The following is a 15,566-nucleotide window of genomic DNA, read 5'->3' on the forward strand; positions in this document are numbered from 1 at the left end:
GTGGCCTGTGACGTCGCGTGATATGAGGTCATCAAGTGATTATTGTTATTATTTCATCACCTCGTGTTCACGCCGACGCCGGTCACTTTTCGCGTTTGATAAGGCAGCTAAGGCTTTTGTCTTAATAACTACTAGAGGCAATGGCGGCGGTAGAGAGTGCCGTGATCCGCCTAAAAGTGGTCAGCAGAAAACGATAACGGACTTTTTTTTTTCGCTCCAAGTAAACATCTTGAAGTCTGCGTGGGTTCGACTGTACTGAATGTTCAAATCCGTTTCGCCGAACGACATTGGTAATATATTATATGTAACGTTCGAAGTCATGGCTAAATTGTGAATTAAACAGGGCTCCTCGTTGAACGCTACTCTAGCGAGCTTGGTAGCCTTTATTGAAAATTGCCTTTTGTGAGATTAAAAAAAAAAAACGTGGTCGGCTGAACTGTACGTACTACACTTGCAGTGTTTTCCCTCTAAACATATACACGCACTCGTGAACGTGTTGATGCACCAGTGATCGTTGCCAAGAAAAATACGTCTTTCTTTCATACACTTCGTGTCTGGAAGGTCACCGCAGAACGTTCCAGAGATCTTCGCTTTAAATAATCCACATATGTCACTGAATGAATAAAACACCCAGAATTCTGAAAATGACATTTCTGCGGAGATTGAAGGCCGCGGATGCCAATGAAAGGTTGCGGAATTAAAACAAGTAGCGCCGTAAATATGCTATCGGCTTTCAGTGACGTATGAACTATATATGAAGAAGAAACGAAAGGAAATAACACCGACCAAATGAAAGGTTTTATCAACATTAAAAAATGACGTTCCGGCTACCGTACGATAGCCTTATTCAGAGTAAAGAATAGTGAAGTCTGTGAATAGTAAAGTCTTTACTGTGCCTTGTTCACAGTAAAGACTTTACTGGGAACAAGGCTACCGTACGGTAGCCGAAACGTCATTTTTTAATGTTTATAAAACCTTTCACTTGGTCGGCGTTATTTCATTTCGTTTCTTCCTCATTCTCCTTCCCGACCAGACGATGCTTCGTCAAACCATCGATTTCATGAACTATATATAATTCAAAAGTGAAGTGAGGGCGGGGTCGTCCTGTTAGAAACATACCTGACGTCCAAAAATCAATAAATAAATATAAATGAATAAAGGATGGGAATTTTCGAGGGCTCGTTTCTTTGTGTGGAATTGGAATGACTCCGGAATCATTCCACATTTTCGCGACCCCGGAATATGGAATGGGAGTGGAATGGGGACAACGCTTGGAGGAATGGAATGGGAATGGAATTAAGCGCCTTTTGCACGGAATGCAATGGGAATGGAATTACGTCTTTTTCCGAAAATAGAGCACGTTTTGTCTACGCGCTGTTTTTCAAACTTCAAACATTAGTAAGTGAGAGCCTCGAATTTAGCATTAAAGCAGTATTTTTAAAATGGTTTGGCTGATTACAAGCACGGTACATTTATAAGCAACGCGCCTACTACAGTTCTGTTCTTTGCGTTGCTCCGAAGTTTGTCTCTATTCTTCGCGTAACCGCGGTTCTATATGCCGTTGGTATCGTCGTGCGGAACTTTACTCGCGGAACGTGACGTCGACGTCGACGTCAGAGAAAGCATCGTCGACGTCAGAGAAAATTTGCGGGGCGCGCACAGTGGGTGAGGCGTAAACTGGCATAGGCTCTTAGGATGCGCGCGGTCTGCACCGCGGCTGCGGAACAATAGGCCTCGCCGGGTGCCAGTCGTCGTATTGTGCACGTGCGCCCCACAAACCTTCTACGTCACACGGGGCCTCTATCTACGTCATACCAGGATGTCGCGAGGTGCAGTCAACTCAAATGAGCACTCACGCTTACTTTAAAACCAAATTAAGATGTCTTAAAGGCAACGTTCGTCACTAATAATCGGTCAGATGTGCCCCCGTAAACAGGAAAGTCAAACAACACAAACAACTCGAGGTTTTAATTTTGGTGTCAGGGGTCCTTTAAGAAAGTGTATTGCAATGAACCAACTAGCCTGCCAGAACGTATTACTGAAGGACACGAGACCACGGCGCTGACTCAACCAAATGTGTGAATGTCGTGTGAATGTGCGTTAATATGACTAACAACCAGGTCCGTAGCCAGCAATTTTTTTCAGGGGGGTGGGGGGGGCACTTGATGAAAACCTTGACTATTTCAGAAAACAGCTATTTTCATTATCTATTATTTTTATTATTATCTATTTTTTCATTATTTATATTTTCATTATTTATTTTTTAATTTTATTATCCGTCAAAATTTCGGGGGGGGGGGGGCTCTACGACCCCCCCTGGCTACGGGCCTGCTAACAACCAAATGTGTTGAATGTCTTCAAGGTGTCGTACGTGTACAAGATTCCATAAGCGTGCGCAGGGTTCCCCTTCATGGGGGGTGGGGGGGGCGAAGGTTCATCGCGGCGCCCCCCCCCTCCCCTGCGCACGCCTATACAAGATTCCCCTTTATTGCGCGGGCATTATTATGTCGGTCAAACGGGGCGGTGCGCACTTATATGACCGCATTCGTGAGCATTCGAACAAGGTTCAGAAACAAGATACAGATATATTCCGTTATCTCTTCACTGTAACAATTAACTGCGGTCATGTAACTTTCCTGTCAATATACCATGACGAACGCGCGCGTACGTCTCACTTCTTTTAGGGGCGAAGCTCCTCTTAGTCTAACCTTGTCACGTCTCCGTTGTCCGGCGTAACCACCTTTGAAAACTGCCCAGCTACTGCGTCTTTGCAAACATCCCACTACGCCATCACCGATCCTTTGCAAACTGCCCGCTACTTCGTCTTTGCAAACATCCCACTACGATCCATCACCAATCCATTAGTTCACCGACCATAAAGCCGTTATAATGAAGGGGGAACGGAAGCCACCTTTGCAAACTGCCCACTACTTGGTCTTTGCAAACATCCCACTACCCGCATTACCGATCTAATCACAATTCACCGACCATAAAGCCGTTATATTGAAGGGGGAACGGAAACCACGTCTAGCTACCACTTACGATTAATAAAATTTCTTGTATAAATATATACAGTGTTTGTCACGTCTTTGATGATGTACTGGGCTATCGCTAATTTGATTACTGCTGGGCGAAACCACTGAAGATCTCACGGTGTAACCGTCCATGATTGCTTCAGGAGCTTCGCCCAAGCTCTTCATCATTCAACCGTCATATGCTGTGAATTTTTTATTGTCACGTCCACAATAGCGGCGAGACATGTGAAGCCTCGCCTCGATTCCCTTCCTTCCGAAGGAGATAGAATTCATGTCCCGTTGATTACATTACTACCTCTGCGCAGGCCACGATGTTAACTATTCTAACACCGTGGCGCAGGCTGAGTCTTCAATTTTCCGTAGTTTCATTGCTATTGTGGTGAAGTATATTTATGCTGACTGAAGGAGTAAAACACATTTGGTTGTTAGTCAGCGCCGTGGTCTCGTGTCTTTTCTTGTCCCGTCTTTATGGTGCTGTTTTTCACTCGTAATCATGAACCAACCAGCCCAAATGCGTACTCGAATTTCAAACAGCCGTTTCAAGAACCCTTTAATCACGATTCGACAGATAAATATCTGTGCCGCCGTAATTGCGAAATAAATAAAAGGACACATGCTCTAAATAATTTCACTAAATTTATTATACACCCTGATTTATATTCACGGCACTTATCAGAGCAAGTCGCCGAAAATATTTGTGGAGGTGCTCGAATAGCGAAATTTTCACATCGAATACTAGTATCCGAAGTTGTCTAGTGCACTATGACAACGACAGTGGAGAAAATGACAATGAGGTCAGCGCTTGACAACGCACACCGCAAAGACTCCGAAATCATTCCATTAGATAAATCAATATCCAATGTAAAAATAGAATTCGACGACATATTCCCAGCAAATGCGAAACTCTTGCCCTCTAAGTACTTAATTGGCGTATTCGAAGATCACCTCTTACAATTAGGAATTAATAATGTAATTGCAACAGATGCATCCATGAATGATAAGAGAGCAGGTGTGGGTATCTTCTCCCAATCATTATCCTGGTCATATTCTTTACGCCTTCCAGATTATACTCCTATATTTGAAGCGGAGTTAATGGCAGTTATTTTAGCCCTTCAAAAACTTCCCGCAAATCATTCGACAGCTGCTATAGTGACCGATTCATTATCTGTGTTCGTCCCTCACTACAACTTCGGAGTCAGTTATTCTAAACACATTCAGGTCATTAATCCCCATAAACATTCGCCTAGTGAGGCTCATATGGGTTCCAGGTCATCGTGGAATATTTGTAAACGAGATGGCTGACTCACTGGCGAGAGTATCCCTTGAAGGCCCAGTTTTGTCAGTTATGCCTCCTACAGCTTATGTCACAGCGGCGAGGTTCAGAAAATTTTCTCTTATTGAAGATTCAGAAAAGATTAAAATACCGAATTCAGAATATTCACACTTGCAATTTCCGTGGGATAATAAATGGTGTCCCACGCGTAAATGGGAAGTATCCATCACTAAATTAAGATGTCGTATTCCACCGCTTAATTTCTACTTAAACAGGTCTGGTCTGGTCCCATCCCCTTTGTGTCCCAACTGTAACGAACCCGAAAATATCGACCATTATCTACTAAGATGCCACCGTTTTAAAAACCAAAGGAAAAAATGCTTTGAAATTTTATTTAAAAAATTAGGAATACCACTAAGTACTCTAAATATCCTCTCCTTTGGGGCTGCTTCATTGGAATTCAGTAAAAGGAACGTCTGCGGGGCCCTCTGCGAATTCCTGATTGACACGATGAGATTACCTTGCTAATCCTTTGTTTATCAATTTATTGTTTCCCATCCCCTTTCCCCGAAAACAAAATCTTATTTATTTCGTTATTTCCTTTTCTCGTGTCACGAAAATCACCTTATTCTACTTGAAAAATGCCACCTTTCCCTTTCCCTGAATTTCTTTGTTAACCCAATGTTCCAATTCACTGTAACCGCCGGCTTCTTGGCCAATCCCCCGGTGTGGGTGTGAGCCAAATGCAAGGAACAAGCAAGCAAGCAATACACCGCAATGTATGCAAATCAAATAATATGCGAAACAGCGAAACCGAAACCAGTGCTACTGCAGCGCCCAACAGCGTCCGTTTACGTAATCTCACTTTAGAGACACGTTAGCAGCGGCCTCTACGAGACCGTTCCGTTGATTCAGAAGTCATAAACAATCGTTGCCCGAAGCGTCCCTCTCGTTCACCACCTCAACAGGTGACCACTTTCTCCGTGCAGCGCCTGTGTTACAACGAATGGAAACTCGGATATCGTCGAGAACATGTTAGAATCTCCATCGACGGGGACTCCGTATTCGCCCGAAACGCGCGGCAGCCGGTGGTTCGTGAAATCGCGGACTCGTTGACTACATCGGCGAGCCATGTCTTCGTCATCGGACCGACGGGAAGATCGCCGAAACTGCCGACTCGAGCGTAGTGTATTAGGCCTACCGCTGTTGCTGTGAAACCGAAGGGATATCCCCCCTCTTGCCGAACGCCTGCACTGCCGGCACCACAACGCTAGGAACGGCACAGAGCTGTTTGCCGTGCTTCGCGTCCTTACGTAAAGGACAGCCTGTGGTTTCGCCGTTAATTGTTTTTAACACCACTGTGCTTCGTTCCGCGGCTCCTTTGGTGGGGCCCGGTGAATCTACCGACGGAGTCCCCCATGAACCGAGCGCTCGTCATGCCTGCCAAAGTGTCCCGCAAAGTTGCCACCATGATCATCCGAAGCCGAAAGTCCATCATGAAGGACGGCTTCATCGTAAGTCTTATCGTTCAAATCGCCGCTCCGATAAAAGAGCGGCCGCTTTGCATCCGTTTCGCTAGTCGTCGGCAGTTTAGTCGACGTATCTTTTGGGCAGCGCCACTCCCAGTTGTTTCAACTGTGCCCACGACGCAGTGACAGTCTCTGTTTTTGATTGAAGTTACGGCAACACGAGCCTAACCAACCATAAAGGCTACGATCGCGATGAAGGATCGAAGTCGGAACTGGAGGGCTGGCGTAACGGTTGATCGCTGACCGACCCTAAACTACGATTGCGATGCAAGATGGGAAGTCTAGTACGATCTTGAGAATTTTATGCAGAAATAGTCGATGTGCATTGCATTCGTTTGGTCGACATTGAGCGGAGCGCGTTGGACATGAACCGTATGGCCGCGACGTAATGTTCAATTTGAGTACGTGAACTGAATTGACAAGCGCTCCTGTAGCACGCTGTGTCCAAATCGAACGTCTCCCGACATTTTTTTTGCGTTCGATTCCGGTGCCCGTGTTTACGTTTCCGCATCTATTTTTTTCCGAGGTAAAAAAAAGCAATCTGCTTTGCTTCGTGCGTCATCAGAGAAGCCTCCCTAAGGCACACGCAGCTAAAGGTCTTCCCTATTCGCAGCAGATGTTCGCCTTAGCAGTTACAGCGATGTATAGAAACCAGAAAAAGAAAAAAAGCGATGCAGATGGAGCTTAGAGGCTGACGGTTGTAACGTTGCAGCTGGCACTTGATGCATTTGTGATCAAGCCAGCAAACAACTATTTTATGTCGCGTCACATGTTGCGCATGCTTCCCAGTCCTCGAAAGATATTGCGGGCTTTGTTCAACCACATGCCTGCGTCGCTGTCTAGCTGCTATCCATCACGCGGAAGTGCTTTAATCAGAACATCTGCTAAAAGCCTGTTTGTTGAATACTTGCCCATCCAGTGCACTTGTTCGTATTCTAGGAATTATTCTGATAAAAGGAATGTTATCAGCACTTATTTGTGCAACACTGATCTGTATGCTGCCGTTCTCTGCACTGTTTTGGGGGGTATCTGCACAAGTACCCTTTCATATTCATCTGTTCCTCTTCTAGGTCTCATACACCTATCTCATACGTTCGTCACACGTCATCCACGTCGCTGCTCGTATAACTAGCATAACCGTCGCGTAGGCCTACAAGCCTTATTAACTACCTCGGTGTCAGGCGTTTCTCAGTGGAATAAATTCTTTTAAATTTTTTGCTAGTGAGAGAGCTGTCACGCTCCTCAATGCCTTTCAGATACCATCATTTATTAACTGCTATGGATACCTAGTAACTAGGGCTCTATTAAGCGTGTTCGATTCCCGGCCCCGGCGACCACATTTCAACAGAGACAAAATGTGAGTGACTACCCATTCATTTAGATTTAAGTGCACATTATTGATCGAGAGTTCCCCACTGCAGTGTGACTCATAATCGTATTGAGCCGAAGAACTGAATGAATGAATGAATGAATGAATGAATGAATGAATGAATGAATGAATACTTGCCCAGGGGAACCCATGAAGTAGACAGACAAGGCTTCATTAGGTTTTGTTTCACAGATAAACGAGCTTTTGATTCATTTCGTCCGCTTCCTTCGTGTTTGCCTAGGGGAAGTGATGTGATAAAATGCGCTGGATGAACATGGAACACTTCCGAAACATGCTGGTATACTGAAATGGCAAAAACACATCTGTATCAACTTGCTATACAAGCTTCTCTTAAGGCAGGCGTGCTTCATGATTGCATCTTTTCTGAAGACTAAAGGCTTTTCCCCGTGCAGACGTCGGGGTTCGGCGAGCCGAGTGTCTACCATGCAGTGGTGGTCATCTTCCTCGAGTTCTTTGCCTGGGGCCTCCTGACCACGCCCATGATCACGGTGAGTAGCCTTCGCTAAACCGTAATACAGTTGGCGGCTCGGTGAGGCTTTTTATCACTCATAGTATGTGCCACTGATGGGGCTTATTCTTGGGTGCTGAAGAGGAAGAAGGGGAAAAAAAAGAAGAATGATCAAAGCGAAAGAAAGGGAGAACTCACAGGGTCCCTCATGCGTTCGCCTAAGACAACTCTTCTTTTTTTTTTTGTCAGTAGGTGTTCTAATAATCCCCCGCCCCCCTCCGAAAGCTTTGTGCACCTAACGTGGTTTTGCACCGACAGTCAATTTTCGCACTTGATGAGGCACCTAAGGCCTTAAAAACATACGCGTGTTCACATTTAAAGATTTGCAACCTAGTGCTTATGGAGAGAGTGGGAAGCGTACAGGAACGCCAGTGGCACTGCAGCACAGAATTGCAGAGGTGGCAAATTGACTCTTAAGAAGTAATTAAAATAAATTACTAATCACTTTTCAAGAGCTTTTTAAAATGTAATTTAATTAAATTACAAATTATAGCTTGCCAAAAGTAATGACATTGCATTGCTATTATTTTTGAAAAGTGATGAAGTTACCCTTAAATTCCTTTTACAAAAGTTATTTCAGCAGTGTTATTCAGGGCTTCGAGTTCTAGTGCTGCGTGGCTTTTCTGTACACCTGACTTGTTTCCACGCTTGAGGTTTGGTGTTCATAGTAACTTGCGTTTGTTACTTTTTTCGTTTTTCAGTGAATTTTTTTATGCCATAGGGGAAGCGGACATGCTGTACTTTACTCAAAAGTAATTGGTGAATGATGAGAAAGAAATGATGAGTAATTTTGTAGAAATTACTCGATTGAAGTAATTTATTACATTACTAATTACCAGGTAATTCATTACATAACCAACTACAACAAAAATTAACTTCATTAGTGTAATTTCATTACTGCCTAGTCTGCAGAAATGTCATAATGTAGCTCTTGGTCCGCAGCTATAAAAACAAAAGGACTTTGGAGTTATTTCTGGAAGTTTTGAGAACATTTACCGCACCGCTGTGGCGTAAGTAAAGCAGGTTACTGTCGTGGCACAATGCCGACGTATTGAGGCCCCGTTAAGGCTCGTTCATACCGGCGACTAGCAACGGTCGCACGACTAAGTTAGCCGCAAAGCGACTGGTCGCAAACGGTCGCAAATGGCTGTTTTGGTCACAAAGCGACTGCTTTGGCTCAGTCGCTCGCTGCTCCATTTTCACCTCTGAACCAATCAGATGGGCGGGAACAGGACGCCAGCCTATTTTACGGGGCAACGGCAATGCCAGCTGTGTACGAGCAGATGTGAATTCTATATGGCGACGCATATAGGTCACACGCAGGTGTGAACATTGGTTGCTTTGAGTCGCTTTTTGATCACCAGTCGCAAACAGTTGCGCAACCGGTGCTAGTCGCAGGTGGGAATGAGCCTTACTGGCACTAAATGTGAGAAAGGAAGTCTGGCCTCCATTTTCGGTTCTCTTGTTAGTCAGCTATTAGCACCAATGTGTTGGAAATAGGATTTTGAAAGAGTCTTTACAGTTCGACCTAAATGTTGCGGTTGGAACATGAGTCCCAACGTGAATATGTAACAAACTAATATGTAACAATGTACAGAGTGTTGGACTCTCGCTGTCATGGCCACGAGCTGCGCTGATTAATACTCCCAGTTTTAAATGCACAGATATACCCTATAAAGTGGACAGGAGGATGACCACCGCCATAGCACAATTGGTAGAGCATCGGACGCGTTATTCGAAGGTTGCAGGTTCGGTCCCTGCCGGCGGCAAGTTATCCTTTCATCCACATTAATTTCTTCACATTTGTATCCTAATTACTACAAATAACGTCCCCTTTACTTTCTTTAGCTTGATTGTCTGTTAGTTCTCGTTAATGTTGTGTCTAACAAAGAAAAATGAGCCCTTAATATTCCCCTTCTTTCGTTCAAAGTAGTTACTAAATATTTTTGATGAGCCATTAGGCGATTGCAATTTGTCGTGGAAGTAATGTCTAGCTCCCTTGGTAATCGATCTGAACAGGTTGAGTTGGGAAATATGCTTCATTGAAAAATTTGTTTGGAGCAAGCATGAGTCTTTTTAATTAGCCAACCAGATGTTGCAATTTATTGGGAAAGGAACGTTTGGACAGGCTGAATCATGCGATAGGCTTTGTGTATTTTGCGTGTTTGGTTTCTTTTCTTCAGTTTCTTTTTATTTCAACACATGGACATTTGAATTTTTTGTGCAGCATTACTAGTGCACTACCGATAATATTAGTCATTAATATTATTAGTATTAAGTGCACCTAATAGTGCAGCACTTAATAATGGAAATAATGGGTGGTCCAGGTAACGCACCTGAACTGACTGAATTTTGCAGTGTGCTTAAGAATTGTCGAAAAAAATTTTATAAATTCATATACTGGTAAAGTAGTCCTTGGCAAGTTGAGTTTAGTTTCCTTTAGCAAGGAAAGGTGCAACGTTAACAGAATATGAGAGCCAAAAATCACTTTCTTGGAATTTCGCTCCCAAACTAGAGCACCAGTCTGTTGGTGGTGTGTCACAGGTTTCAGAATATTTGCTTGTTACTGTTCATTAGGCTGTCACTGAAGAAAAAAAGAACTGCTCTTTTCCAAGACATTCTAGCTTGCTTTAAGCGCTACGAAAATTCCATGATCCGTGTTGTTCTTGTGTATTTTTCTTGTATTTTTAGTTGGCAAGTAGTTAACTCCTTCAGTGGTGTTAAAGGTGCTAATTGATGAAAGATGCTAATCATTTGGGTCTTGTTTTCAAGTCCCTGAAGTGCTGCAAAAATGTGTTCATAACTCAAAGACATTTTGGGAAGCTTTGCATCTAAAAAAAATGCTTGTTTGCTTAACGTGGTGGTTTGTCGACTGACATAACTTCTCTTCAAACCAATTCTCATTACCAAATGGGACATTATAATGACAAAATACCCATCTTTTATTTTCATTAAATATCTATCATGGATTCCTCTTGGATATGGATTCCTTTCGACGCTAAAGGGGTATTCAGACGGGGGAGGAATGCTCGGGGGAGATGGGGGGATTGCGTATCACGTGACCGCGACGTCACGGATTAGCGAGTGGGCGTGACGTTTTCCCCGAAAGAACAAACGATCCGCCTGCGGTGGGGGATGTGGCGGAATTTCGGGCTCTTGTTTGGCCACATTGTTGCACTTGCTCCTGCAGAGAGCGGCAGTGGGTGTCCAGTCTGCAGCTGGATGGTCGTCTGCAGCTCGTCGTCAGCAGCTCGTCAAACGGGTGGTGCAAGCCACCAGAGTAGTCTAGTAACACTGGTCTCCCCCTCCGTTTGCCTCGTCCGTGTGAGTGGGGGGCATTTGTGGAGACTTCTCCTCGCGAGCTGACGTCACTAGGCTCCGCCTTTACCCCCCGAGCATTTCTCCTCCGTCTGAATACCCCTTAAAGGCAGGGACTCCAGGCACGTGGAGATGGCTTCTGCCTCTCTACGTTCCTAGTTTTAAAAAGCGTTTTTATCGGCCAAAACGAAAAGGTGAAGTTGTAAAACTGCATCACAGGCTCACATGCTGAAGTCACTGTTAGCCAAAATGTGGCAAACGCTCTCAATCAGCTGATAATATCAAGAGCCGTTAAGGGTCAGCTTTGCTCGAGTAGGTTTCGTAAAAAAAAAATTGAGGGCATCCGTAACGGTGCCGCCACTTCAATCTTGTATTTGTTTTTGTGAATAGGCAGACACCAGGCACTGTACCCCCAAATTTTCCAGTTCATGTGTATTTGTTGTTCCTAATGTGTTCTTGGTACTTATACTGGGGCATATTGCAGTAGGTAGGCAGTTTGGTTCGTGCATACCTCATTATCATGCCTGTCATTGATTACTTAAGAAAGCGGTAATGAGAAACATTTAAGTCAGCAAAAAATGCCAAAGTATGTTTAGAAAACTGATTGTTTCAGTAATTTTGCAATAATTGCTTCATTGGGTATTTGAAAATAGACTAAAGGTTGAAATTACATTTCTTTGAAATTTCATGCCAAAACTTCAGTGTATTTCATTGTGTGTGTTTTTTTTTTTTTTTTGAGGAGGAGGAGGGGGGGCTTATTGGCTCGTTAAAGTTCTCAAAACTTGCTGTGTACATTCTGTATTTTTTTTTAGGCTGCTGTGTAATCTGTTTTTACTGATGAGCAATTAAATTAGGCTCAGCAGACACTAATAAAATCTGTGACAGCATGGAAAGATGGTGTGGAAACTTTAAGGTGCCATCACCACCTGTTTTTCATTTCTCTTGTTTTTGCTGGCCAGCCAAACCACTTCTTGGGTGTTTATGTACAAAAACGTGCATACAAGTTTCTTTTTTTTTTTGCATTATAGCATTCTGCTGTGCCAAACTAGGATACCAACATTTTCATTTCTAGAACATGTTAAAACTTGAGGTTATTTTTCTTTCATAATTGTCTTCTTTTTTTTCTTCTTTTCCAGGTTTTAAATGAAACATTCCCAAATCACACCTTCCTTATGAATGGCCTCATTATGGGAATCAAGGTGAGTTCTTGCACAGGCCACCTACGTGCCACTACTTTGAAATTCCATTGTGTCTTTCGAGATAAAACATGGGATTGAAGCTTCCAGACTTATCTTATCTAGGCACTGTCTGCAATTCACCGTTGCCATGGCACTATTGCCTCGTTCTTGCTCAGATAACCATTATGATTGTCCGGCAGCTTAGACACAGAGTTATTTTGTGTTCCCTTCGGCTGGTAAGAGAAAATGCGGCGCCCGCACACAATGTCGCCGGCTCGTTTTCTGGCCACCCTTCGATGCGTTAGCGAGAAACCATAGCGCCCCCTGTCAGATGGGCAGTGAAGGCGCATGTGATATTCCCCCACTTGGGAGTGGGCTATTTGGATTGTGCTAGAAGTGTGCGGACCCTTCAGATATGATTTTCTCCTAACTTACTTATTTCTTTTTCATGAAACCAGTGCTGCATGGCTTTTTATAAGGTATTTTAACAACACACGTCATTCAACACTTGCCTTTATAGCCCCTTTAATGAATGCACCTTAAGGAGTGCGCACATATGCGCGAGTTTCATAACATGGGCGCTGTGTTTGCAAAGGTCGAAGGCCACGAATTTTAATGAAATGCAGCACCACTCCGGCAAAACAGCAAGCTAAACTAAGCTGCACAGGCCCTCATACGTATGCCTTCATTTTCTATTGCTTTCTTTACCGACTTATCACATCTAGCAGCCATACTTTAGTGTAATTTGAGTTATGCACTACTTAAGCTGCACTCAAAGTGGCAAATACAACAGAAAGAGGGCGAGGCAGTTGGTGAGACACAGCACACACACACGTCATCTTTAATTCTTTTGTAACTTTGAGTACTTCTTTAATAGATTGTTTCTAACATGCCCGCCTTTCTCTTTTCGGTTCTTTGGCAGTGTGACGCCAATTTGTGACTGTCTGTGAGCTCGTACGTTGCACTAGAACACATGAACAACACTTTGCTAGTCTTAAACAACATTGGTAGCTAGCCAGCAACTGCGCAACATAGTAGCACCACCTAGCGTCCTAAATGCGAACTACAATGCACCATTGTTTGCATGAAGGAAAGCTGGTGCAGCGTAGTGGTGGTCACTTTTTCGCCATAAAAACTCATTGAACCACAGCATAATGGAAACGTCACCTGAAAACCTCTTGTCTTCATCCATTGTTGTTCAAAAAAAGCTCATTAACCATGACAAAACAATATTTTAGTGCACTCTTATCCCTATAAGAAAGTCATTTAAAAAGGAATCGTGTTGTAACTTTAGCCACGGAATTACGTTAGGAACGGTATGTAGCGTGTTCAGGTTAGTCAGCTAAAAAGTATCGTTCCCATATGAATTATTCACTACCTGAATCTCCATGCCAAATAAAAAAAATTGTATTATATTGACAATACGACTCCTTATTCGTATCTGTATCAGCAATAGGTGGGAGGCTCTGCGTGGTGTTAAATAACAATTATTCACGTGCTTTTCAGAATAACCAGGTACATTGCTATTCCAAATTTTTCCCTATCCAATTTGGCATCTGTGTGCAAATGCATTTTCCTACGCTGGCACTTGCCTTAGAATGTATCTATGTATTTTTGCTCTAGATGGGTGTTGTCACTTTTAAACAATGCTGGAAGTTTTGCAATTTCTCGCCAAATGGCCTGAAATGTTTTTTCCATGTTCCTAGAATACAAACGGTTCTAGGTAAGATTTAATTTTTTTTCTAAAATAAAAAAATTCAGGTCATGAACTGATTTATGGAAGGGAGAAAAAAATTGTCATCTGTTTGTTCGTAGCGTGGAGCTACAATGGAAGTGTACATGGATTTCTCAGGAAAAGTTCTTTAGATAACGAAAAAATTTTCCTGGCCTGTAATCACAATTTTTTAAAATTTCATGAACCTTCGTCCACCTTTGGGTCTCCTACTGAAGTGACGTGCTCTAAACTCATTTAGTGTCTTTCTTTAGTTTACCTCTAACCCCTTAACCATTTGGATATTAACCATTTCGAGAACTTTTTTTTAAAATGGTAGTTTTTTTAATAGTTGTTATTGAATATTTCTTATATTAAAAGGAAGCTTTTGCTGTTAAAAACAGAAATGGAAACGAATACAAAGTCAGATGCTGATTGAATTTTAGTCTTAATTAGTCATGGAAAAAAAGCTGGCTACCTGCTAGTAATTGACAATAAGAATAAAAAGAACAACAAAAATGCTGTGATAAAATTTCAGCATTCTGAGAATGGTTTCCTTGTTCTCTGAATTTTAATCATTCCAACAACGTAATAGAAACGTAATAGAAATAACATCATAGAAAAAAGAAATCTTAACCAGTATGCTTTCCGACAACGTCGGAAAGCTTTTTCGTCAAGTGAATGAGCTCTGCTCATCCAAAACGGTTTGGGGACAGTTCGGCGAGAATGAGCTGTGCTCGTTTGAAACGGGGATGGGGTTAACCGGTATTGACGACTAAAGCACACGAAAGGAACGAGACAGCGGTACGACGTGGACACACCGCTATGTCCGTGTCGTGCTGCTCTGTCTTGTTCCTTTTGTGCGCATTAGGTGTTAATACAAAGTACCAACATGCCAAGCTCATGTTCTTTCGGGTTAACCGGCCCGATGCCGCCGTTCTTGTCCATGCTTTCAGGGCTTCCTGTCGTTCCTGAGCGCTCCCCTGGTAGGTGCCCTGTCAGACGTCTGGGGCCGCAAGTTCTTCCTGCTGGTCACCGTGTTCTTCACGTGCGCGCCCATCCCGCTGATGCGCATCAACACCTGGTGGTATTTCGCCATGATCTCCATGTCGGGCGTGTTTGCGGTCACCTTCTCGGTGGTGTTTGCCTATGTGGCCGACGTGACGGACGAGCAGGACCGCAGTGCGGCATACGGCCTCGTCTCGGCCACCTTCGCCGCCAGCCTCGTGACAAGCCCCGCACTGGGCGCCTATCTGGCGCGCCAGTACTCGGACGCTCTGGTGGCGGCTCTGGCGTCGGCCATCGCGCTGCTGGACGTGCTGTTCATCCTGGTTGCGGTGCCAGAGAGCCTGCCCGAGAAGCTAAGGCCCGTGGGCTCGTGGAGTTCGCCGATCTCTTGGGAACAGGCTGACCCTTTCTCGGTGAGTGAAATGCCTCCTGTGTCAGTTCGTTTTAGAGCGCAGCTCTTAGGCGCCCGTTCCTGCGTTGAGCGGCATCACCGTTGGCGTTGTCGTTGTCAGCGTAACCGATAGAGTGAATGTGCCTGAATGGGTTCGAAAGAGAGTGAACACGGAGTCTGTCAATATCACGAGCCACTAGCCTCTTACCTCACTTTCTTCTTCTG

The 15,566-nt window shown here is 43.9% G+C and overlaps 1 protein-coding gene across 1 annotated transcript in view; it reads left to right on the forward strand.

The window, feature by feature from the left end:
• Window positions 1–5,219: 5,219 nt before the first annotated feature.
• LOC119406020 (hippocampus abundant transcript 1 protein) overlaps window positions 5,220–15,566 on the forward strand; it is a 29,879-nt gene continuing 19,532 nt past the window's right edge. Inside the window, exons 1-4 of the mRNA XM_037672864.2 lie at window positions 5,220–5,822; window positions 7,620–7,715; window positions 12,190–12,252; window positions 14,899–15,363. Of these exons, the coding sequence (XP_037528792.1) occupies window positions 5,727–5,822; window positions 7,620–7,715; window positions 12,190–12,252; window positions 14,899–15,363 (720 nt within the window). The 5' untranslated portion in view covers window positions 5,220–5,726. The remainder of the gene's footprint in view (window positions 5,823–7,619; window positions 7,716–12,189; window positions 12,253–14,898; window positions 15,364–15,566) is intronic.

The sequence above is a fragment of the Rhipicephalus sanguineus genome, chromosome 9, assembly GCF_013339695.2.
Source record: "Rhipicephalus sanguineus isolate Rsan-2018 chromosome 9, BIME_Rsan_1.4, whole genome shotgun sequence".
NCBI classification, from domain to species: domain Eukaryota; kingdom Metazoa; phylum Arthropoda; class Arachnida; order Ixodida; family Ixodidae; genus Rhipicephalus; species Rhipicephalus sanguineus.